We start from the raw sequence: 26,146 nt of genomic DNA, 5'->3' as shown, positions 1-26,146 counted from the left end.
AGAGAAACAACCACAAAAGCTAGGATCATATAATAGAGGAATGGGGCTTAGAACAGACAGGCTAGGCATGCACAGTCGAGCACTTGAAATGTGGATGATCCAAATTGAGATGTGTCATACTTGCGAAACAAACACTGGATTTCAGAGACTCCTTATCAGAGAAAGAAAATAATCTCAATATTATTTTTTATTGTTTATATCTTGATATGATAATGTTTTGCATGTTTTTAGTCAAATATTTTTAAAAACAAGTTCATCTAATTATTTTTCATTTTTAAATGTTGATATGAGAAAATTAAAGGTACATGTGTTGCTCTCATTTTTGACTCATTATTTTTTTTGGTGACACCATGCTGTGGCAGGCACTAGAGAGAGGTATTCTGGCAGCCCTCTGAGTCAGAGGGAGAGGACTGTCCCCAACTTTAATTCTTATCTTCTCATATAAATGAATTCAAATGAGAGACTTTAGATTATTGCATTGTGATAAAGCCAAGTTTTTAAAAATTAAAGCATGCACATTTATTAAAGAAGCAAGGTGAGCAAATCTGCACATCTAGTGTATGAAGCGCAGATGGGCTCTCAGCTGATCTGAAGAGTGAGTGGAGTGGGGAGTTTCTGCTTCCTATACCCTCCTGTCTGTAGGTTTGTTTGTTTTTTAAATCCTCTACAGAGAGCCTGGTACAGAGTAACTCGGAAGGTCTCTTTTATGTTATTTTTCTTTCTTTTTTTAAATCCTCACCCCAGGATATTTTTCCATTGATTTTTAGAGAGGTTGGATGAGAAAGTGAAAGACAGGGAGAAACAGCGATGTGAGGAAAAACACATCGATTGGTTGCCTCCTTGATTGGTTGCCTCCTTGATGAGCTGGACCAGGGCCAGACTGGGGAGGAGCCTGCAACCCAGGTACGTGCACTTGACTGGAATCGAACCTGGGACCCTTCAGTACACAGGCCGAAGCTCTATCCACTGAGCCAAACCAGTTAGGGCTCCTCCTTCCTTTGTTACGGCTTTTCCACAATTTATGAGAAGCACCTGGCAACTTTATTTTGACAAACCCAAGACTGCTGGCTTCACTGTTTAAAGTGAGATGAGATAGACTGCTCTCTTCCTTCACCCTCCTCCCTCTTAGTTTCTGGATGATTTAGCTATCTGTTCTCTGGTTACAGTAAGATTCCTCCTTCACTCCCTCGTTTTCCCATCTCCTCTCCTGCATTCTTTTGTGAAAAGGAGAGATTTTAACCATTTGTTCTCAAGATAATGCCTTCTACAAGCAGCCTACAAAGCCTTTTTGGCTTTAATTTTCCTGCTTCAGTTTCCCTATTCATCTTGTCCCAGAATTTTCCTAGCTTCTTTCTGTGCTGCCTAGGAGGAGGTAAGCTTGACATCCTCTTGTGCTGAGTAGCCAGCCCCGGAAGTGCTTGGTGCTCAGCTGAGAGTGTGTCCAGAAACAGGACCATGAGCCTCTTTGGCAAATTGTTTTGAAGCTCATCCTATATCTAATGAATGGGTGATTGAAATGTATTTCAAATTTTTAAAAAATAGATAACATATTTTTCGAACAATTACATAAGATGCTTTTTAGCAGGGAAAAAAGCGAGAATAACATAAATTAATATGAAGAGTATTATGGAAGGTCCTGTTATGTTCAAAGCAAATAGAAACTTGGTCAGTCTTTGTGCATTATCTTCTTAATCTTGTAAGGCAAAGAGTATCCTCTCAAAATATCTTTACTTAACCTATTAATTGAGATGTTTTCTTACACTTTGCTTCAATTATATTTAGTAAATAAAATCTCCAATACTGGTAACTGCAAAATTAATCTGGAAAATGTCTAAATAAATGCTAAATGGTATATCATTCTTTTAAAAAAGCCCTCTTTATGTCTAAGTTGGAGTGAATGTGTATGAGATATATATCCTGGTTTTTTCCTTATGAGAAAAGTATATTTAATTGAGTGTTTCTGCCTTATGATTTCAGTCCAGTGATTTATGTCAACATTTATCTTATTTATGCATATACATGTCTAGGCATCTTTATTTCTTTATCTCGTGGATACTTATTTAACATTTATTTTGTTCCAGGCTCTCCTTTAAGAAAATCAGTGTGTGTTTATCTAAAAATAACTGACTCATAGAGCTTACTCTGAGTCAGGCCCTGCTCTAAATACCTCATGTATATTAATGCAGAGTTGTCTGTGTTGTACTAAAGCACAGAGAGGTTTAATAACTTATCCAAGTTCACACAGCTCATATGCAGAATTGCTAGGAACCAAGCCCTGCAGCTTAGCAGCTCCAGAGTTCATGCTCTTATCTACGCTGTGTAAAATATCTTATTCTACTTACCTTTGCCTCCTGGCTGCATTAGCTTCACTTGCCTGGATGATGCTGTCTTTTCTGTACCTGGGATGCAAGGAGGCTTTCCATGACAACCTGGAAATCCTGTCTTGAGAGTGACAGGTCATATAAGAGCTTATTTTGATAGGCAGGGTATTTATTACAGCTCTTTGTGAACTGATGATTGGCCATGTGGAATATTGGGTGGGATTATATATCAATTATGCAAAACAGCCTCACATAACAGCCCTAGTTATATTAAAACTAAACTGAGTCTGTGTCCTGGAAATGTTGTGGATGTGAAATTGCTTTTCTTCCTACCTTATCTTTTATGCATAGGTAGTTCAGATATTGTCATTTCACTATCAGCATCATAAAGTTGAAATTCTTTGGTGGGTTGACACTGTTCTAGTGATTAGTATATAAAGATTATTCATAGATCCTCAGAATTTCTTACCTGTGGCCCAAAACTATTCTTTTGTATTAAACTGCTTCAGTCTTTATAAGAGACTGAGATATAAATTCAATCCTAAGTTCTCATCTTAGTTTCTCTGAAGGGTCCTTGAAATTGCTTTTAAGGAAAACTCCACAATCTAATGAACCAAAGATGAATTAGATTGCCTACTACCCCTTTTTTTGTTTGTCTGAGAACCTCTTTGAAGAACAAATGATGTGGGAAATTATATATATTTTGCTTGCTTAGTCTTTTATAGGAATGGCTTTGATTACAGTTTTATCCCAATTTCAAAATATTCCCTCCCATGCTTTACATTAATATATTTTTGTTATAAAAAGCGTCAGAATGGTCAGCAGCTTGTTAAAATGGTCTTCAAAATGCCTAACCCCCTCATTTCAAAAGTGTCCTTCAGGATTTTGTGTGAAAGGGTTCCTGATTATAAATGTCCATTAATGAAACAAATATTCCCTACATACCCTTCTACTGTACAGGCCCTGCACAACAATTTCAGTGAATACAAGCTATGTGTTCCAGTTTATCGTAGTAAATGTAAGGTAGGAATTGTCCCTGGAGAAGGGGTTCTTATCTCCCCCTCCCGGCCCGCCCCTGCCCCCCAGGATAGAAATCAGGCAAAATAGATTCAAAAGAAGATTTAATGAAAACAAGATGGAGGGAAAGAAAAAAAGGAAGGGAGCTGGATGCATCAAGGGAGCACCCTAACAGAGGGTGTGGCTCCCCGAACCGCTGCTTGGGTCTGGTTTAAATAGAGCTGGGTTTCTCCATGCAGGTGCAGAGTGCATCTCTTTGTTCTTCAGGTTCCACCCTGGGCTGGTATTGACTGCACGGCTGCATTGGTTTGGAGTGTGCCTGAAGAGAAACTTTAATCTTATCTAAAAGAGAGGCTCTAAAAGATATTACTGAAGAACATTTCCATCCATCTTAAGAGACGCTCAGCATGTCTCCTTAATACAAAGGTCCAAGAAAACACTCTGTAGTACACCATTTTTAGCTAAGTTATCTTTTAGAATTCTAGAGTTCAATGATGCTCTAAAGTTCTAGTGTACTCACTTTCCAGGTGGAGAAAAAGTGAGAACAAAGATGTGATAGGACTCATGTGTAAGAGAATGACAGGTATGACCAAACAAGAGCCCATGGGTCCTTGTTATTGCTGTAAAGAGGGATCATGCCCTGCTTTGTGTCACGTGTGTGTAAAATGTGTGCTTGTATACCAAGCATTCCAGGAGTACCTTGGCTTGAAAAATGAGGACCACATCTGCATTTTCCTATTACTTCTCTTCAAAAACAAATTTATCTTTATTGTGAAAGTGTTACAGATGTCCCCCCTTTACCTCCTAACCCCCCCTAACCCCCCTCTTTCTTTAACTCATGTCATTCCGTAAGTACTTACCCACAAGCACAAAGTTCAGGTTATTGATTCAGACGAAGGCGTTGTAATACTTGCAGTTGTTTTAATTGAAACTGTTTAAACTATGTTTCTTTTTCAAATGATTGAAAAGTCAGTGAAGAGTATCTAGAGATGAAAAACTCCAAGGTAGGGGAACAGATCTCAGAATCCACAGGAGAGGGACATAAATGCTAATTACACATTGACTTCAATTCCTGATTTGTCATAGCTCCTGCAGGTTGTGTCTTGGCTGTGGGCTATTCTCAGGGCCTCATTTGTATTTGAGATTTTTTCTTTAATATGATGCCTCCCCAATGAGCTCTTTAATCTCATACTTATTTTCAATTCCTTTTCTCTAGATATAGGAAAGAATTAATTAGCAGGTAAATGTAGCTCTTGGTTCTTTTGGTTATTGAAGATTAAAGACTTTTTTCCCCCTCTTCCCATTGATCTTCGTGAGGGACATTTTTGGGATGGTGTGTCTTTTGGCCTTTTGGATTGGAAGATGAGATGCTCAGTGTTCATTTTTTGTTATCATCACCTCCACCATTATTACCACTACCGCTCAAGTGTCCTTCTTGATGAGTAGGCATTCCTTCTGGGTAGAGAGTTAATGTGACTTTGTGCTGTGTATTTGGCACTGAAGAGCTGCTCTCCCCCACTGTCTGCTGAGGAAGAGACTTGGCATTGGTAGGTACAAGGTAACCTTGAAATTCACTTAGTTTATTTATAAGCAGGGATGAATTTGTTTCCCATGGTAATAGAATTGAGGGCTTGACCTTATTAGATGGATTGAGTGAAAGGATATGTGGACCTTTTTCCCCAGCTCCACATATTTTTTGACTTGCCACCAAATGCCCTCAAATAAACCATACATGTGTCTATGCCCTTTTTAAAAAATATATGGTTTTATTGTTTTCAGAGAGGAAGGGAGAGGAAAAGAGTTAGAAACTTATGCCCCCTTACTGGGGAATCGAGCCCACAACTCGGGCATGTACCCTGTACCAGAATCGAACCCAAGACCCTTCCGTTGACAGGCCAATGCTCTATCCACTGAGCCAAAGTAGCTATGCCCTTTGAAAATGGGGCCCTGAGTTACTTTACATTCCATGGTGTGGGTACCCTTGAGTTAGCTCTGTACACTGCTGATTTCCTGTGTGATTTTGCTATAACTCCACCAGAGATCCAAGTGCTCTTCTGACCCTCTTCCTGTTTCTGTAACTTTGTTGTAGGGCCTTGCCAGAGGACAGTCAGTTATATCAACGTAGACAGCATAGAGAGACCTTCTTCCCCTCTGCAGGATTTGAGTCAGCCATGCCCCTCTGTGTGTAGACCTCCTGTTCCTTGCCCTGTCTTGGGCCTGTACTAATCCTGGTTAGCTGCACACGTGGAAACTACTGAAACCTCTTCATTGGAGGTATAAGTTGTTCACCCTCACTCCCAACCCAGCCTGATCATGTTTCCCACATACTCTGCGCATCTCCTTAGCTTTAGAAAAGTGGGTAAGACTGAGCAATAATTTCAGTGCAGACACCTGACTGTAGGCGTCATCTTTATATTGTCTTCTTTTCTGTGTTACTGTATTATGACAATACTTTTTACCCTTAGCTCTTAATTTGCTTTCTCTCTGGCATGGCTCCTTGTTGCTTTTGAAATGTGACTAGATGGAGTGTTCAAGAGCGTGATCTGACAGCTGGAGTTTTGAGGCAGCTGCCCTTTTAAAAATTTCATATTCATTTTAAAATGAGTTTTTGAAACAGACAGTTTGAAAGGATTTTAATGGTGCTCACCAGCAGCGTGGCTGAACTTGATGCTTGTGCTGTAGGCTATCTTTAACCTGATCAGTGGGAACTAAAGACATGTTTAGAAAATGGAATTCTGGACTTTCAGGCTGTGGCTTCAGGCTGCTTGATCCAATGTGACTCTTCCGTACAGGTATGAAACTTGGTCATGACCCAAGCCAAGCATATACATTAATTATAAAACAAAACCCTGTGTGTTTGCTAAGGGATGTCACATACTTGTTTCTTTTGACACATAAACATGTTTATCTCAAAAGGTTTCACAGAGAAAAAAAGCATTGCTCAGTATGCCCATAATCCATGTCTACACTAATAAAAGAGAAACATGCAAATTAACCATCACTCTGCTATACCAAGCCACACCCACCAGCCAATCAGGAGCAAATATGCAAATTAACCCACCCAAGATGGTGGCTGGCCATGGAGCTGGAGCAAGCAGGAGGCTTGGGTTTCCCTGGCGATGGAGGAAGCTAAGCTTCTCGCTCGCCGTTGCTGGCCCTGGCCTCCGCTCAAGGCTATAACATTTCAATTATAGAAGATAAACAAATCCTAGATACTTGCTTCCAGCTGGCCCTGGCCACCGCTCAAGGAGGCGGCTGGGAAAAAAAAATTAAAGGAAAAAGATAAAAAGGAGGGGCTGGGACCTTGGGTCGCCGGGGGGGTGGGGGGGGGTGATCAGGCCAGGATGGGACAGCAGGGGCCGTTGGGAGTAAGCAGACCAGCAGGGGGCCAGTTGGGGGTGAGCAGGCCGTCAGTGGGGGTCAGTTGGAGGTGATCAGGACAGCGGCGGGGGCGGGCAGTTTGGAGTGAGCAGGCCAGTGGGGAGGGTAAGTGGGGGCGAGCAGGCCAGCAGAGGGGGCAGTTGGGGGTGATCAGGCTGGCGGGGGGGGGGCATTTGGGGGCGAGCAGGCCAGCGGCGGTGGGCAGTTGGGGGTGAGCAGGCAGCAGGCAGAGTGGTTAGGGGCAATCAGGCAGGCAGGCAGGTGATCGGATGGAGCCAGCAGTCTTGGATTGTGAGAGGGATGTCCGACTGCCGGTTTAGGCCCGATCCCTGTAAACTGGCAGTAGGACATCCTTCGAGGGGTCCCAGATTGGAGAGGGTGCAGGCCAGGCTGAGGAACACCACCGCCTGCACGAATTTCATGCACCGGGCCACTAGTATTTAATATATACTGGGGTTAGGCAGCTTCCCTATTTTAGGCTCCTAACTTCCTTAACTGTTTGGATACATACCCTTTTTTAACTCAGAATGTAAAGGTTCTTCAGGTCCATTCTGTCCTTGTTGTTTCAAAAACTTCCTAACTCCAACTCTGTTGGTATTGGGTGTAATTAGCTGTGTTGTTTAGCTTCACATACTGTGAAACCAGTTCCAAGCATCTTTGGGATTGTCTTCTTGTTCGTTCTTCTTGGTAGTTCTTCACTTGATCCTTGAGAATTATGTGGAACTTTTCTGTGGAAGCATTCCATATTTTTAAAAAACTGGTTCAGAGAAGGCTGAAGGTTAAAGAACTCTGTTGCCATAATATGGAGGAGTTCTGTAGAGCCGCTGTGGACCTCTGCTCTGTCCAGTATGGTTTTTGTGGGACCTTACATGTGCATCCATTTGTCTCTTTTTTTTGTTGTTTCAGTCACCTTAAAAAAACAACAACAAAAAACAAAACCACAGCAACTGTATTTTTTAGAGCAGGTTTAGGTTCACAGTAAAGTTGAACAGAAAGTACAGAGTTCCCCTCCTCGCCCCCACCTGCTACTATCACAGCCCCCCACCAGAGTAGTACATTTGTTATAACTGAGGAACCTGTAGCTTATGTTAGGGTTCACTTTCCGTGATGTGTTTTCTGTGGGGTTGGGCAAGTGTGTAATGACATGTATCCATCATTATAGGAGCATACAGAGTAATTTCACTGCCGAAAGAATCCTCTGCTGTGCCTGTTCATCCCTGTCTTGTCCTCCTAGCCCCTGGCAGCAACTGATCTTTTTACTTTCTTCATAGTTTTGCCTTTTCCAGAATGTCATAGTTGGAATTAAACAGTATGAAGCTTTTTGATTGGCTTATTTCTCTTATGTATTTCCTGTGTCTTTTCATGGTTTGATAGCTCATTTCTTTTTAGAGCTCCATAACATTTCTTTGACTTCATGAACCACAGTTTATTTATCCATCCAGCTGCTGAAAGACATGTTGGTTGCTTCCAAGTTTTGGCATTTATATATAAAGCTGCTATAAACATCTATACGTAGGTTTTTGTGTAGATATAAGTTTTCAGCTGTTGAAACGTATGGTAAAAGTATGTTTAGTTTTGTATGAAACCGCCAAACTGTGTCTCAAAGTGGCTGTACTATTTTGCATTCCCACTTGCAATGAATGAGAATTCCTGTTCCACATCCTCGCCAGCATAGGTGTGTAGTTGTTTTAATTTGCATTTCCCCAATGACATACAGTGTGGAGCATCTTTCATATACATATTTGCCATCTCTAAGTCTTTTTTGGTGAGACTTGGGTTGTTAATTTTCTTATAGTTGAGATTTAAGAATTTGGGGTAACAGTCCTCTCTCAGTTAAGGTTTTTGTGCAGATAATTTTGACCAGTGTGTGGCTCAGCTGTCTTTCAGTTGTTGCTATTTAAAATCTTAGATCCAGAAAATCAAACTATGAATGAGGTGAGATTTCACAGTCGTCTGGACACGAGTAGCTGTGTTGCAAGGTCCCAACCTTAACTTCCTTGATTTTTTATTTTCAGGTCAATGTGACTGTGGACTACATTAGAGCAGCCAGCCCAGCCACAGAAACGGTGCCTGCCTTTTCAGAGCGTACCTGTGCCACTGTCACCATTGGAGGAATGTGAGTGCTTAGCCAACCATAACTAAGAATTCTTTCCTCATTCACATTTCTCCTTCCTTTCACCCTGATTTGCTTTCCGTTGCTCTTAGCACAGTGATTTATGATTGTTGTGTGCCTGTGTAGCATTTTATGTTTGCAAAGTACTTTTTAATCACTCACTAGCTAATCATTTACTTCATCATTATTGCTTTTTAAGATTTATTGGGCTCTGTGTACTTGGCACTATGTAGCACACATTGTTACTATTAATAGTGCCATTTATTGAGTGTCAATCAGGCCCTAGGTACTATCCAAGTTTAGGAAATTCAATTATAGATCTTCCCCCCCCCCCAAAAAAAAAAAAAAGAGAAAAACAACACCCCACAAACAACAGAAGGAAGAAGTGAGGTTAATTGGACATTTTCTTTGTGTAGATGTACGTAATCAGTAGATGACAGGGTCTTCCCCTTATACTGTGCTGGCTGTCCCCTGGTTATATTCCGAAGTCTCTTGAGAGCTTGATTGATGAATAGTCTATGGAGGGAGGTATCTGATGGGGGAAGGAGGAAGCCTGCTGGGCCTTGCTTCCACAATAAATATTAAAACAGTCAGTCCCTGGTAGCAATTCTTCCTCTGCATAAAATATACCAGCATGGTAACTGTTTCCTTCTCTATTTAACAATCTTAAGTGCTGTTTGTTACCAAACTGGTATTTTTCTTTTAAAGGGAGCATGATGGAAGGGAAGACAAGAATAGGTTTCTCATTAAAGCGGGAATTGTCTTACTGAAAGCACAATGAAACCCGTTAGGAGAAACACCTCTTCGCTCCAGCAAGCCTCTGAAAGGAAAGAGGATCTTGCAGCTAATTTACCTTCCAGAAGCTCTCCCACCAAACAGGAACCTTTTCCCTTCACTCTGTTACCACATTTGGAAATAAGTATTTTTAGCCACTGTTGCCACTCCTATAACAATCTGAGGCTTCCTTTTTGCTGAGAGGAACTTAATATAGGCTTTTGATGTCATTACCTCAACACCATCACAGATATTATGTTTGTTAGAAACAGCTTCGTGACAAGTTAGGTAATAATTTTGAAATGGGAGAATATAGGCAATATTGTGACCATTCTTCTATCTGTATAACTAGAAATATTTATTATCAATTCATCATCACTTCTTAGGGAGCTTGATGCAAGCTTCCCTACTATGGAGAGCTGGAATGTTAATATTTCCTATATTAAAATTTTTACTGTCACAAATAAGATAACTTTCCGTAGATAACTGCTTCTCATACTTACTGGTAAAAACAACATCACTACTGTAAAAATGCACATCTTTATTTTGGGCAGATGGCTTTCTCCCCTGTTTATCTAACAATCTTTTAGAGTAGATTTTTTTTCCATTTAGTTACCACCGAGGTATATTTTTAAAGTAAATTTACACTGCTTAAAATTAGGTATTCTGGGAATGTTCTTTTTTTCTTTTCCTTTCGGTTTTGTTTTCTTTTTTTTTAGGGTGTATTCTATAAGGATTTTTAAAAGACAATTTGAGACAACTGGTTTAAAATTTTTTACAGAGTAGGGTGTCCTGGCCATGCCCATGCCATGAAACCTTGGGGTTTCAACTGCATTGATCTTGGCTTTGAACAAAATTACTCCTCAGGCTAGCCTGTCTTTCTGCAGAGGTTGGGTAACTATGTCCAGCCAATGCTCTTGGTAAGAGGATGCCAACCTTTTTATCAGTTTGGTCAGTTAACATCACAATTGATTAGTCATAATTGACAACATCGTGTATCTGTACTTAAGGTTCCTGCCAAGAATGGTAACCTTGACCTTCTACTTCTTGGTTCTTCTAGTTAGATTATAAGTAATGTATTTTTTTAAATGATTTACCTTGAATTAGACCAGTCTGGCAGGGTACCCGAGAAGCATAGAGTTCCCTCTTAGGTTTGTTTTTACTAAACTAGACTTTGGAGGAAACTACTCAGCTAAATTTGGGAGAAATAGAAAATTTAGTGATATTGTCGAGACCAGCCCTCACTAGATATTAAGCTCCTTGAAGATAGTGATTTTCGTCTTTTTTTATTCCTTGTTGTAGTCTCAATATTCAGTGTAAGGTAGGAGTTCAATAAATTTGTGAATGATTTGTGTACTGTATTGCAAAGTGTCCCTTTATGAAGCATAACAGGGAGTACTTAGAGGTTTCTTTTTTTTTTTTTAGTTAAGGTTTGTTTTTATTGATCAATATTGAAAAACTTGTTTCTGATAGTTTTCCTCTTTTGTTTGATTATTGGAAGCTCAGTGCCAAGATCGTACATTCTAGAAAGTGTACCTGGAAGCATGCCTCTGCATTCCAGTCTTACTCATAGCTTCTCTTTCCTTTCCCTTGGCCTTGATTTTGTTTACCTTTTTTTTCCTGATTTTTCTATACTTAATTCCTAATAGTGTAGAAGAGTTGAGGTAATGTATTTAATAAAAATGTCCAAATACTTGGCTTATATTCAGAATTAAGGTATACTGTAAGCATTCCATCTGACTTTAATGCTTAGTTGTTTAAAAACATTGGCTAGAGAAGGGGATTTAATTTTTTTATTTCAAATATTTTAATTTAATTTTAAACACAGAAACAGACATGTATTTCCAAATCTTTGATGTATGGGCAGCATGATCTGTGATATTCTGGTGAACTGCATAACTTCCTATCTGGTGTGAGGACTTAAAAACGCTAATCATGGAACCCTAGATTTTTGTGATATATGCCTTCCCCTTCTATTATAGTTGGCCAGCTCATATTTATTTTGCAGCCATTTTTCTTATTAAACCTTTTTGAAGTTTTCGTCTGTTTTTATAGACATCCTTTTTGTATTTATATTTCATTATTAATATAGCATTAATAAATTACATAATTAAAATAACAAGCACAACCAGTATATATAAATATGGAGACAGAAACAAATAACACAACAGACTGGAACACAGGTGTGCCATAGTGGCCCTCAACACTCTACTGTCATCAGCCAAAAATTTAGTGAGTTACAGAAAGTCCAGGTCAGTTAAGGGAAAGTTAGTTAGGAGAGCTTTTGTAGTAATGCATTGCCTCTTTCCAAGACAGGCTTTGTCCAAGCTCGTAGAAATGCTGTAGAATTAACAAGCAAGCCAATCTAAATTATGTCTGTCATCATCTGTTGGCTTACCCCTCTACATATAGGCTTTTGTAGATCTATAAAATAACATATAGGCTTTTATAGATCTATAAAATAACATATAGGCTTTTGTAGATCTATAAAATAACAGGCTTTCCTGTTATTTGAGAGATCAGCTGGCATTCTCTGACCCAAGCTGCTGATTCCAGGGGAATGAGGAAGACGAAGCAGCTGAGATGGAAACTCTTAACAGGTTATTTCAAAGCAGATTTTTAAATGTATTTTAGATGTCCAAGTGTGTGAATTGCCTATATCCTCCATAGGGTTCAGTCTGATTCTTCTGTTTTTCTCTTGATGTTTGGGAAGGAGTCTGGTGTGACACAGTCTTCAACTCCCCATCTCTTGCCCTCTGGGGAATCAATTAAAATGAGGATCATCATTCCTCTACTAGATTAAATTTTTTTTAAACAACTTCGCTGTGGAGTTGGCAAGAGTTGTTATTTGCTAATCAAAACAGTTTAAATAAAAAAGTAAAAAGATCAAACTTTGAGTTGTTTCTCCTTCTCTGGCTCCCAGGTTGGGAATTAGCTGATCCTTTTATGCCGTTTGTGACATGAAACTGTCAAGATGGCACTTCCTGTTAATTACTTTTTATTGTATTTAAGACACTTAAATAACTCTTCTTGTGATTTAGTCTTCCATGTAATTAGCTCCAGTGATTAAAATCTCTTTCTTCCGTTATTGCCAGAGCCTTCTTGAAGAGTGAGATTTTTCTGGGGTGACCTTTACTTGTGCTGGACTTTTCTATTACTTTGAGCTCCAATTTTTCAAACCTATATAATCTATTAACTGGTTGCTCATGTCTTTCTGCATATCACATTTGCAAAGAGTGTTAAAAGAAAATTTGTTCACATTTATAAAGGGGCACCTTAACTTAGTGTCAAGCCTCACACATACACATTTATAATTAGCACCACCCCAACCCCTATTCCTGGAAAATTGTCACACACCCAGAAGATATAGTGTCACTAAGGTATTTCCCCAGTGCTTTCCATTATGTGAAGCATTTCACAATAGCAGGAGATAATAGGCATGGCCCATTTTCGGAAAGTGACTGCCAGAGATGGAACTATGGAGTAGGCACAATTAGGAAATGCCCATCTATTTTCTGCACTAGGTCATGCTTTTTGAGAGGTGATTTGTTTTTTGTAACAGTGCTATTGGAAACATTATTTCAATCTACTGGTCCCCTGCATTGCCCATCTCTGCTTCCCCTGCCCCCCTCTCCCTGTTATCCATGAAAAGCCACTGATTGCAGTTCTCCTTGATGCTGCTTCAAGTTTAGGGCCTTGCTAGCAGAGATGTTGTCAAGCTCTACTGGGCTTGGACATCTTAGTTCCCTCTTTGTTTAAGGGTTGTCTTCCAGTAGGCTCAAAGCCATCTTTATGAACTTCCTTTGTGTCTTTTTGGGTTCTTCATAGATAGAGTTTGTCTTTATCCTATCTAATAAAAGAGAAATATGCAAATTAACCATCACTCTGCTATACACACAAACCACGCCCATCAGCCAATCAGGAGCGAGTATGCAAATTAACCCAATCAATATGGCTGTGGCCACAGAGAGCAAGAGGGAGGCTTGGGTTTCCCTGGCGAAGGAGGAAGCCAAGCTTTCCGCACACCCTGGCCAGCCCAGGCTTCTGTTTAAGGCTACAAAGTGTCAATTATAGAAGATAAATAAATTCCAACAGAAATGGCTGCCACCATGGAGCGAGCAGAAGGCTTGGCTCAGCTCCAGGCTACAAAGTTTCAATTGTAGAAGATAAATAAATCCCAGATACCAGGGCCTCTGCTTGGGTCAATGGGGGGCATGGCATGCCTGCAAACTACCACAGGCCCCTCGCCCAGGCCGCCCCATGCCCCAAGGGAACCCCCACCCTGATCCGGGACACCCTTCAGGGCAAACCAGTTGGCCCCCGCCCATGCACCAGGCCTCTATCCTATCTAATAAAAGAGTAATATGCAGATTGACCATCACTCCAACACACAAGATGGCTACCCCCATGTGGTCAAAGATCCTGCCCCCTTGTGGACACAAGATGGCCAGCAGGGGAGGGCACAGTTGGGAGGGACCAGGCCTGCAAGTGAGGACAGTTGTGGGCGATCAGGACAGCAGGGGAGGGCAGTTGGGAGGGACCAGGCCTGCAAGGGAGGGCAGTTGGGGGCAATCAAGAATGCAGGGGAGGGCAGTTAGGGGTGACGAGGCCGGCAGAGGAGGGAAGTTGGGGGCAAACAGGCTGGCAGGGGAGCAGTTAGACATCAATCAGGCTGGCGGGGGAGTAGTTAGGGGCAATCAGGAAGGTAGGCAGGCAGGCGAGCAGTTGGGAGCCAGCAGTCCTGGATTGTGAGAGGGATGTCCGACTGCCCGTTTAGGCCCGATGCCACTGGGATCGAGCCTAAACAGGCAGTCGGACATCCCTCGAGGGGTCCCAGATTGGAGAGGGTGCAGGCTCGGCTGAGGGACACCCCCCTCCCCCGCATGAATTTCGTGCACTGGGCCTCTAGTTATCCTATATAATAAAAGCCTAATATGCTAAGTGTCCAGTCATCTGGTCGGCCATTCAACCAATCAAAGTATAATATGCTAATGATATGCTAAGGCTGCTCAATTGCTCACTATGACCTGCAATGACCACTAGGGGGCAGACGCTCCAACCGGTAAGATAGCTTGCTGCTGGGGTCTGACCAATCAGGACTGAGTGAGACTGGCTGGACATGCCCTGGAGCCCTCCTGTGGACCCTCCCCTCTGGCCATCCTCCTGCGTCCCTCCCCGGCCCTGATCATGCACCAGTGTGGTCCCTCGTCCTGGCCTGTGCCCTCTTGCAATCCAGGCTGATGGACACCCCCCACCCTACAATGTACAAATTTTGTGCACCGGGCCTCTAGTATTTATATAAACCAGACTATTAAACTTACAAGGAAGTGACTTCTTTTGCTGCTGCTTTCTTTTTCACGGGTTCCAGTTTGCAGTCATAACGTCTTTCCTCAGCTGTTGCATTAGTGACTGAGCATGAAGTTAAGTCTTGTCCTTCTACGATACTCCAGTTTGGCTTTTCTCAGCACAGTGCGAATATGTGTCATGCAGTCCCCAGCTTTTCTGTCCTGAGTTCCTAGCTTTAAGGCTTTCACTGTCAGGCTAAAACTCCTGTCAGAGTTTTCAAATTTTAATACATACTAAGATCTGACATTCTAGCTAAACATAAGAAGAAACTTTATTTTCTGGCCTAGTGTTCTTACTGAAAGTAAAGTACTTTTTTGACTCCTAAGGAAGTAGAGACAATATTAATGCCAGTGGCTCAGCCAATAGGTAGGATCTGGGTAGTAACCAACCCTTTTCCCTGCAGACTTATTGGTTACATTTAATCAAACTTAGTGCCTCCCCCCGCCCCCACCCCCCGAATATTTCCCTACTTTGACAGAAAAAGAATACTCCAGAATAAGGCCCATCCCCACCTTAAATCATAAACACCGAATCAAACTCCCCCCCCCCCCCCCCCCCCCCCCGAAAGAGCACCTTAGGTTGTTTTCTGGAAGTCATAGGCAGCTTGATTTATATAATTGTGCTACTTCTGCTGTTTTGAGTGGTAGAAGTATGCATGTCTACCATTTGGTAGCCATTGGAAGTCTCTGTGGCAATTCGTTTAGAACAGTGGTCAGCAAACCTGCAGCTCGCGAGCCACATGTGGCTCTTTAGCCCCTTGAGTGTGGCTCTTCCACAAAATACCACGTGCAGGCGCGTACGTACAGTGTGATTGAAACTTCATGGCCCATGCGCAGAAGTCGGTTTTCGGCTCTCAAAAGAAATTTCAATCGTTGTACTGTTGATATTTGGCTCTGTTGACTAATGAGTTTGCCGACCACTGGTTTAGAATACCCTGGAAGAAATTAGTTGAATAACGTCACCTATCTCCTGCTAGTATATAGCTGTCATTTTAAGAGACTGGTCCCATAAAGCGCTTATAAGAAGGAACATGGCTTTTGCTAAGGGTTCAGTGTGGGAGTCAGGGAAACACTAGTTAGTTTCAGACAGAGCTCTCTTTTATTTAATTATTTTGTTGTTGTCTATCCATGCATCCAAATCCTATTTCTTTAAAGACATCTTTGTTTCAGATTATTATATTACCATCATGTCTATATTGAAGTTCAATTAAGTTTTTCATAGTGGAACCCTTGTATCATACATACCAATCAGCAGAATCCTTCGCTGAGCACCATGTACTCTCTTTCTTTCCTTTTTCTTTATTCTTTTTTTTTGTTAAATATTAATTGAGTATAGTGTCAGGTATTGGTTGGCTTAATATTTTCTGAGCTGATCCTTAGAAAGCTCCCTTTCATCAGTTTCCCAAAGTATATAACTTGGAGGGCCTGGGGAAAGGGAAAGTTTTCTCCAGATAAGGGGAGCTTATCATAAGGGAGGAACATTATGGAATGTTTAGAGATATAGATAAGTATATTCAAAATAATCTCAGAGGCCTGTTTGAAAAAGTAAAAATGCTGTCCATTCATTCTGATTTCCTCAGAGTAGCTGAGTGAAGTACTGGGCCCAGAGAAGGGACAGGTTGCTGCTTCTATAGCTGCCTACTATAACAATTCATTTATCTGTTTGTTCATTCAACAAATATTCGTTGACCGCCTACTATGTGCCAGCCACTGGGAGTATAGCAGTGAACAAAGATGGTTCTGAGTAGTAAGGCTATCCTAGCTGCAGTTCTCAGCGTTTCTTTGCTCAAGAGTCCTGTGGGTATTCATTGTCCTTGCCACCTACAGGATTGTGTTTATGTAGATTTTTGTTTGTTTGTTTTTTTCTTTAAGAATAAGTGACTTTATTTAAATAGTGCTTACAAAGGTTCTTTTCTCTTCAGGTTTTCCCAGGGACTTTTAGAGACTGTACCACTTAGAAACAGATTAAAATATAAATGAAAGATAATCCTTATATTTTCATTTTTTTTTTTTTAATGAGGCAGTACCTTAACCTCTGAGTAGACAAAATAAAAATGCTCACATGAAGCCCATCTGTCCTTTTCCACCACACATTATAGCTCGTGGGCCATTCAGTGTTGATGGAGCTCTGTGAATCCTGACAGTTCATGGTGGTACCCATCCTGCTCCATGTCCGCCTGCTTCACCTGGCAGAGGCACGGACACCAACTTCCTAACACTGTCTGCTGTTCACTTTTTTGGATGATTATCCTTGTAACTTTATAAATTAACACTACTGATTTTTAAAATTTTTTTTGCTCTAAACAGTATTTATTTACTAGCTTATATTAAAGATGAGTATTTACACTATTACCTACACTCTTTATCCCCTAATTTTGTTATTATTTTATAGTGAATTCTATAATTTTCAGTTATTCTGCTTCTGATTAACTTTATAATAAAAGTATTAGGAAATTCGAATGCTTACATTCCCCCCCCCTTTTAAAAATGTTATATTTTTCCTGTTATCAGATTTATATTATTTATTGCATTTCTCCTCTGTCACTATAATGGACTTCTAAGGTTTGCTTATAAATTGATCCATACCCACTCCATTCTACACTAATAAAAGCGAAAGATGCAAATTGACCGTACCTTCGTAACGACCACCAGCCAATCAGGAGTGATTATGCAAATTATCCTATCAAAGATGGAGGGTTAATTTGCATACACAGGCACCAAGTGGCCAGATGCTTGTGCCATCGCCATGGTGACGATGCAGGCGTTCCACACTGCCCCAGCCGCTTCGGGCCTCTGGGCAGCGTGGGAAGGTGGAAAAGCGGCTCTGGCCGGAGCGAAGGCAGTGCCAGCAGCCAGGGGAAGGAAGCCCATTCTTGCAGGAATCTTAATGCATTGGGCCTCTAGTAGCAGTTATAATTGTGTGAGTGTTACTGTTGGACCAAGAAGTATGGTAGAGTGATTAAACCTCTAGAAAAGAGTCCTATGTTGTTGAATCCCAAATAAATGTTAATTCTCTTTGTGTGTGTGTGTGTGTGTGTGTGTGTGTGTGTGTGTGTGTGTATGTCTATCATTTTCCTTCTTGCACATTTTCATGTGCAGTTGCCACTATATCTCAGAAAGTTATTCTTTTTGACTCTGAAAGCTTATCTGTCTCTGGAAATTTTGTTTATTTGTTGTTTCTTGAAATTTTATTAAAATATTTCTTGGTGGTGTTTATTTTTTAATACTCAATTGGCTTGTTTTAAAAATACTCTGAAAATGTTTATTAGTTTGGAAAATCAAAGTAAAGCCATTTCAGAAGAAAACAGTGTTACATAATATGATTAGAAAACACATTTTCTGACAGATTGTATTTTTACAGCCTCTATGTGGTCTCCACTTTCGGTCCTTGGTTATCCGGATTCTTTCTAGCCAGTCTTCCATTGATTATTCAGGAAGTTTTTCTGTATGTTAGTTGTAATTCCAGTTTGTTCCTGGGAGCGTGTCTGTGCAACATCCACATACTCCACCACCATTTCCCCGTGCTCCCCACCCCCACCCCCTACCCTCACTAAAAACAACAACCTATACTCAATTTGCTTTTTACCTCTGAACACCCATGTCTTCAACTCAAGGAGATTCCCGCCCCCTCCCCTCCCCCCCCCTTTTTTTTCTTGAATTATTTTCTTTCTCTTTGCCCCTGACTCCGATATATTGTATCTTATGCTTCATATCTCTAACTTTCAATATATTGTATCTTATGCTTCATATCTCTAACTTTCCTTCCATTTGTTTTAAAGATCTCCTTTACATTTTTCTTCTACATTCAAGGAGATGTCTTCAACATTATTTTCCTGCTCACTTAGGCAGACAGCCATGTATATTGACTCATTTTCATGCATTCCTGGTCTCTTTCATGTCACTCATTCATTTACTTAGTTCATTTAGGAAGTAATTTATAAAATGTCTGGTATGTACTAAGCACTGTGTTAGGCATTAGCAATATATTGCTAGTCCTAAAACTGAAATGATTTGTGCCCTCATGACATTTATAGAGGCTGTTCTCTGACTCTTGCTCATTCAAATTTTTAAAAAAATTTCAGCACTTATATTTAAAATTTTTCTTTAAGTATTCTATTTTAATAGCATCCTGAATACAGTATTTTCTCTGATATATCTGAGAATACTCTTTAAAAATAAAAAAACACACCACCCTCTTCCATTGACTTATCTATTTCCCCATGACCAGTTGTTCTTTGTTTCTCTTATTTCTTTTCATTCATAAGTTCTCAAGTATTTTTGTGGACATTGATCTATATTTATGAAGGAAGGACCAGATTTGAGTTGGCAGTAGGAAACATCAAAGGCAGTCTTCTTTATTTGTTCCTGAAAGTATCTGGACCTGGAACACAGAGGAAGCAGGCAAATTTTAGAACTGACTAAAATCGTCAAAGCACAGGGGTTTTTCCTCAGCCAGTAGAGAGGTTCAGTGCTTCTCACTGGGTTGGCATAGGACATGGGGGGCAGGGGTAGGACCTGCAATGTACTTGGCCAATTCTGTCTCAAAAGCTATTCCTCTGCTTTTCTTTCAGGATACAAACTCCATCTAAGGTTCTTCCCCAGATGAGTCACCTACCCTCTGTTCTATTACATATATTTCTTTGAAGTATCTCCTATAACCATCTCATATGACATTGAGCATTTGGGTAATCTCATTGGTATGAAGTTGAAGTCATGTTGGTTTTAATTCCCCAATACACTACAGTATTGAAACAATAAGAGAGCTAAAGGGAGAGCTTTAGCAATAGCTAAAGAAAAATCTGAAAATGTAAAGTTGAGAAATCTATCACAGTAGCTTCCTTTAGGAAGTCATGACTGCTTTAGTGGCTTCAAGAACCTTTGTGCTTTTTGCTCTATAGTTTTCTGCTGTTATGCTGGCTAGCAACCTGCAGGTGCAGTAGAAAAAGCTGTGAAGACACTCCTCCTGTATTAAAACAGTGGGTTTAGTGATGAAAGGCTACACCCTGGATCAGATTTTATGTTTTAATTAAAATGGTCTCTATTGGAAACAAAGCCCTCTACTACCTCATCTGGAAGGAGGAGGAAGCGTGAGAGCCCCAGGGGTAAAGGCTACTCTGCCATTAGAGATTTAACTGTGAGCCGAGGTTAATTTTGCTGGTGCTTAGGCTAGAAAGTTTCATAGGATTTAAGTGGTCTACCCATGACCCGGCTCTTCTTTAAAGTTCTATTTGTTTAGGGAGGTTTGTTGGTTTTTGGGTGAATGTCACCTAATCAGGAACACACATAGAAAGTATACAATTGCCCAGCCGGTGTGGCTCAGTGTTGAGCATTGACCTGCGAACCTGGAAGTCAGGGTTTGATTCCTAGTCAGGGCACATGTCTGGGTTTCAGGGTTGATCTCTAGTAGGGGACATGCCGGAGGCAGCCAGTCAATAATTCTCTCTAATCAATGATGTTTCTCTCTCTCCCTCTCCCTCCTTCCCCTTTAAATCAATAGAAACATATGCAATCAAAGAAATGTCTGTGCTATACTTGCTGGTAGAGTATTTCTTGGAGTTTTGCTAAGGTCAAAACCCTCTTAGCACCTCTGTGGGCATCATAGGGACCAGAGGGAGGCTGGCTAGCCCAGCTCTTCAGAATGGTATTCCTGATCCAATTGGTCAGATGATGTCCCCAAAGCCTACTCACTGTGGTGCTTTGTATTTCTCGATAAAGGTCCTTGAGGTGCCCCTAAATGTCCCCCCAATCTCATACCATCTGCTTTCTGTCTTTCAGGATTTGTGCAAACTTTCTGATATGCTGTTAACACACTTTCTTGTTTTTTAACACCATTAGGACTTTATTCATGTCCATATCTGTCTTTTCTGTCATGTGGACATAAATTCTCAGTCTCCCATTCTTACCTCCCTCGAGCGTTCTTTCTTTATTCCTTTGGATAGTGCAATTGATGTGATAAGGAAAAGGAGACATTTGACATAGTTAACAGTAAGCAAAAATTCTTTATCTTTTTTATGCCATGTCTCAGCCCCTTTCTCTTTACAGTTCCTGTAGCCAGCAAAGTACCAAGTGATAGAGGGAAATAAAACTGGCGTTTTTATAGATTTTTCTATTTCCCAGTTGTGATGCTCCTTGACAGGGATTTGCTCCAGTTCATACTGAGTGAATTTTAAAAAGAATAATAAAAATTATAGTAGCATTTTCAAAAGCTTAGAAATTAGTGTAGAATTACCCATTATTTATTCATGCTAATATAATAGCTGCTATTTGGAGGGTATTCCTTTTGAACGCTGGTTATTTTTTAAGAATTTAGGAATGAGAACACTAACCATAGTGTTGAGGTGAAGTCTAAGGCAAGTTATTCTTGGATGTTAAGATTCTGTTGATTTTTTCTAAGGTAGGCTTTGGAGGTGAGCAGACCTGAGGTAAAACCTCAGCTCTTCTACTTAGCTGTGTAACCTTGAGCCTTTGTTTTTTCTTGTGTGAGAAATGGTAATCTCAAACTGTTGTGAAGATAAAATGTGCTAATGCATCTTAAATGTTTAGCTTAGTCATTAAAACAAATCAATCAAGTATTTAAATCAGCCTGGGGTCCTTTGACCTTATTTCAGATCCAGTGGTCACTTCTGTCCTTTCTCTCTTTGTCCTCTCCTCAACATCTTTAGATACTTCTTTTTGCTTAAACCTTTTCCTTTTGTAAGAATTTTTCTTGAATATTTTTATATTCCAGTCTCTTCTTTTTCTTCTCACTAGCCCCTGGCCAAATTTGTCTACTGATAATACTGCTCCCTCACAGAATGTTCTAAGTATTAGCTTAAATAAGATATAGAAAATGTTCAAAGGTTAATTAAAAAACAAAACAAAAAGGCCCCATAGGATTATGGCTTAGTTTTTGTAGTAGTAGTTCATTTTTATTGTTTCATAGCAGAGACTTTGGTTTGGATTTATCTCTTTTCACACTTTTAAAATTGTCATGATGGCTAAATTACATCAATTTTTCCACTAACTATTGTATGTATACTATGTTAACACAGTAGTGATTGGTAAGTACTTGCATAAAGGTAGAAGTAATAAATTTTCATGAATAATTTTTAATGTTTCAAGAAGTTTAACACACATTTACCACTGAGTAGGCACACAATTTATCCCTCATTGAAAGCCACATATTGACTATCTTTCAAACCAAGAGTTATGTAACAAGCAACCTACATGGATATACTTGCTGTAGTTAGTGATCTCTGCCTCTCTACTTTCTGTCTGTTTATCTGAAAAGGCAAAGTGCTACTCAGTGTCCTAGGAAGTGCCTGCTGTGACCCCACCTTAAAGTCTTACTGAAAGTCAGACTCTGTGGAACGTAGAGAACAACCCTTTTTGTTGTGAGGCCTTTGCGAATTTTTGTGCTATCAGTAAAAATATGTTTACAACAAGTGGAACTTGGAGGGATTTAGGGACTACTTGGACCTTGGAGGTCAATATGTATGCAAGTATGCAGAGGTGTTTAATAGCATGACCGTCATAAAGGGTAGAGGAAACTTGAGACTGCCTTCCATCAGGTTTACAGTGTGGATTTTACTAGTACATGGAGCCTTAAGCCTTTCTGATATATCTGCTTACATATCAACTGTGGTTCAGCAGGCTGTTGCCTTAATGTGAGCTTCCATTGTGTTAAAATTGTGATTTTACGTATCAGTTCAGTAGCAAGGGCAATTATACTACAGTTCTTGTATCATCCCTCCTCCTTCCAAAATAATAATAATCATCATCTTGACTTTGATAGCAAAGTCATCTTTTTTTTTTCTTTTTTAAGTAAAGAAACAACTATGTTAAGCATTTATTTTTGTCACCACTTTCTCAAAACCTCCCTCTGAAACGGTTTCCTCTTGTGTCACTTAGTACAGCCTGTGGCAGTGGAGAGAGATCTGACCATTGAGTGAGAGTTGACACAAAGGGAAGTGGAGAATAAGAAATAACAAAATCTTGGCCTTTTTAACTTGGTTCATTTGTTGCTTAAATTCGAGTGATGAATCATTGAGTGAAAAATATTATGGCTTCTAAATCTTATGGAAAATGTTGACTACCAGAAAACATATTTGTTTTAACTTAATTTTATAGGTGGAGACTCATGTCTAGTGTTTTCGCCTGCAGAGGTTCTATACTTTGTTTATGCAGTGAAAGTCTAAAGAAGCTGCCACATTCTAGACCTTAGCCACACCGACAGTGGTCTTGGTCCAATTGGTAATGGATTCTGGGGAACAGAAACACGGCTTGCTATGTTCCTGTGGTGCCAGCTGGCTGGTCATGGTCCATAAACTATAATGGGGCAGGTAGTGGAATTCTTCTTACTGGGCCCCTTTTTCCTTTCTGACCCATTAGAGAAACTTATCTTGAATTTCCACCCCAAGAAGCAACCTGTGCCAAAACAATTTTCTTCTGATTTATCTAGAATGATTGAGCTTGGTATAAGAACATGAAGTTATTCTTCCAGTTGATAGTGGCTCAGAATTTCTCAGAGTAGAATGGCAGCCTTCCAGAATCCAGAGCATTGTTTTGAGCTCCTTCCTATAAACAAAGCATTTGCATGAACTATTGAGTTATGTGAACATGGCTCTCTGGGGCTACCCCACCCCCATTTTGGTCTTTGCAGACCTCTCTGATTTGTCTGGTTCTACTTTCACTGTCAGAGCAGATCATTCCAGATGCCATTATATAATTTTCTGCCTTGGGGTGTGTGTTTGTGTGGGTGGGTAGTTTTGTTTTGTTTTTAAGTGGTGTTTAATGTCAGGCTAATAATAAAATGGATACGTAGGCCTAGTTTTGTCATCATGGCCACGAGTTTGCTTGTTTGTCCTTTATTCCCCTGAGAGGCGGAGAACTCCCCCTCCCAAGTGGTGCCTACAGCTTGGAGGGGGCTATTGTCATCACAGCTGCCTAGAAAATGCAGCATGGAACTCGCAGTTCTGTTCTGAAGAGACAAAGATGAGGCATGTTCCCTGTGGTTGCTCCCACAATCGATTTCTTGTCTTCCTGCTACCTAAATAGAACCAATAGGTATGAATTTGCTGATCCTGAACCAATTCCAAAATTTGGTTTATTCCCTACCCACAATTGTTAGGTTCTTGGTCTTTGGGGGAATGCCAGGTTCTTTGACACATTTATGGTTCTGGGGGCCTTCAGCTACATTAGGTCAACTTTGGGCCCTTAAATTCTGGAAAAGAAGAATGTATTAGTTGAACTCTTCTGTGTGGGCAGTTTTTCAAGAAACTACGTAATAGACCCACCCAGGGCACTTAAAAAAAAAGGTACCCTGTATCTTTTTTTCTTTTTTTTTTAATGTCTAAAGTTTTACTTATGTCTCCTTTTCCCCCAATTGAGCCCCCCCCCCCCCCCCGCCCCGAAGCCATTCCCACCCCAGGCAAGCCCTCACTGCCCCAAGTGTCTGTATCCATCGTTTATGCTAATATGCATGCATACAAGTCCTTTGTCTCTCTAACCCCCCTCCCCTACCGTTTGTCTCTAGATCGATTTATTCTTGTTCATCAAATTATGTTGATCATTATATCCCACATATGCGTGAGATCATGTGATACTTATCTTTCTCCTACTGGCTTATTTCACTTAGCATCATGTTCTCCAGTTTCATCCATGTTGTTGCAAATATTAAAAGTTCCTTCTTTTTTTACCGCAGCGTAGTATTCCACTGTATAACTGTATCACAGTTTTCTAGTCCACTCATCTGCTGATGGGCACTTAGGCTGTTTCCATATCTTAGCTATTATAAATTGTGCCGCTATGAACATAGGGGTGCATATATCCTTTCTGATTGGTGTTTCTGGTTTCTTGGGATATAGTCCTAGGTCAATGCCCTGTATTTAAAATGTAGTTGTAGTGTTTGGTGTTTTAAAAGTACTGATTTTCACCCCTGAGCTTCTGGTTTTATTGGCCTGGCATTGGTGCTTTGAGTAGTAATTCTAATGTGCAGCCAAATATTAATTAGTACTACAAAAGGGTAAGGGTAGAGGAAACAGGAAGTTCCAAAACCAACATTCTTGACTCTGTTTCTGACAGGAATAAAACCAACTTTACCAATGTGTATTCTCTTGGGTCACTTTTGGTCCCTAATCACAGTCTTTTACCTCCACTTAATTCCACCTGTACCAACTCTGCTTAGAAAAAGTACTGAATGGCAGAACAATGTAGGGGCTAATGGGTGATGATTATTTTCTAGCTCTGCCTCCAACTTATAGGGTGACCTGACAAGTCATTCACTCTCCTTTCCTAAGGCCCTTATCTGGCCTTTTTGAAGAAGAAAGTAGCATAAACTACTAATATTATGTTTCCTTAATGTATTGCTTAGTAATCTAAAATTTCTTTCAACCTGCTCTCAGGTTCTATCAGAGGGAACTTTAACAGCGGTGTATTTGGGGATGAAAGAAGTAGCAGTGAAACTAGAAGCTTCCCATTGACTTTAAAGTGTAGCTACAGATTTTTCCTTTTGTGTAATCCTCCCTCCTAAACCTCTTGATCCTAAACATTAGGCTTACTTGGATATCTTTAGATTTTCAGTCAGATTTTACCCAAACCGTAGTGATCACTACCACTTGACTCAGTGGCCTCATTGCCATTAGTCCCTGACATGACCTTGAGTTAAATTGTTTACCTGAGAGAACAATGGACAACATTGGAGAGAGCTTTGAATTTAGATTTCTAATATTCATTTTACCTCTGTAATTATCAAGTTTATAGATATTGTCTGTTTGGTAACTGTTGTCTTATTGTTGTTTTAAAATGCCCTCCTTAAAAGGAACTCCTGGGCAGCAGAAGGTTTTAATGTCTTTTGTTGTTGGGGTTGGTGTTGGTAACTAAATAAAACTGTATCTTTTAAATACTTTTGGGGACCAAAGAAATTCAAGTATAATTTATCCATTTGTTAGACTCAATAAATACCAGTTGTGGGGGAGATTAAAGACTCAAGCCAATAGTTAAATATCTAAGAAGCCCTAGAGTTTAGTGCGTTTTGGGTGTACACTGATGCATCTGAAATTAGTAATGTGTATTTTGATGCCTGGGGCCTAAACCAAACTAATATCCTCAGGTGATTTGTTGTTGCCCTTTTAAATATAACACCATGTATGATCCTGGTGGTTATTTTGTTGTTGTTGGTGTGTGTGTGTGTGTGTGTGTGTGTGTGTGTGTGTGTG

General features: G+C 40.2%; 1 protein-coding gene across 1 annotated transcript in view; it reads left to right on the top strand.

Annotated features, from left to right (window-relative positions):
- Positions 1 to 26,146, top strand: part of SND1 (staphylococcal nuclease and tudor domain containing 1) — a 457,708-nt gene that overhangs the window by 198,055 nt on the left and 233,507 nt on the right. Inside the window, exon 12 of the mRNA XM_008154047.3 lies at positions 8,735 to 8,835. Within this exon, the coding sequence (XP_008152269.1) occupies positions 8,735 to 8,835 (101 nt within the window). The remainder of the gene's footprint in view (positions 1 to 8,734; positions 8,836 to 26,146) is intronic.

Source organism: Eptesicus fuscus, chromosome 14, assembly GCF_027574615.1.
Source record: "Eptesicus fuscus isolate TK198812 chromosome 14, DD_ASM_mEF_20220401, whole genome shotgun sequence".
NCBI lineage: Eukaryota > Metazoa > Chordata > Mammalia > Chiroptera > Vespertilionidae > Eptesicus > Eptesicus fuscus.
This window is presented reverse-complemented; position numbering and strand designations above follow the sequence as displayed.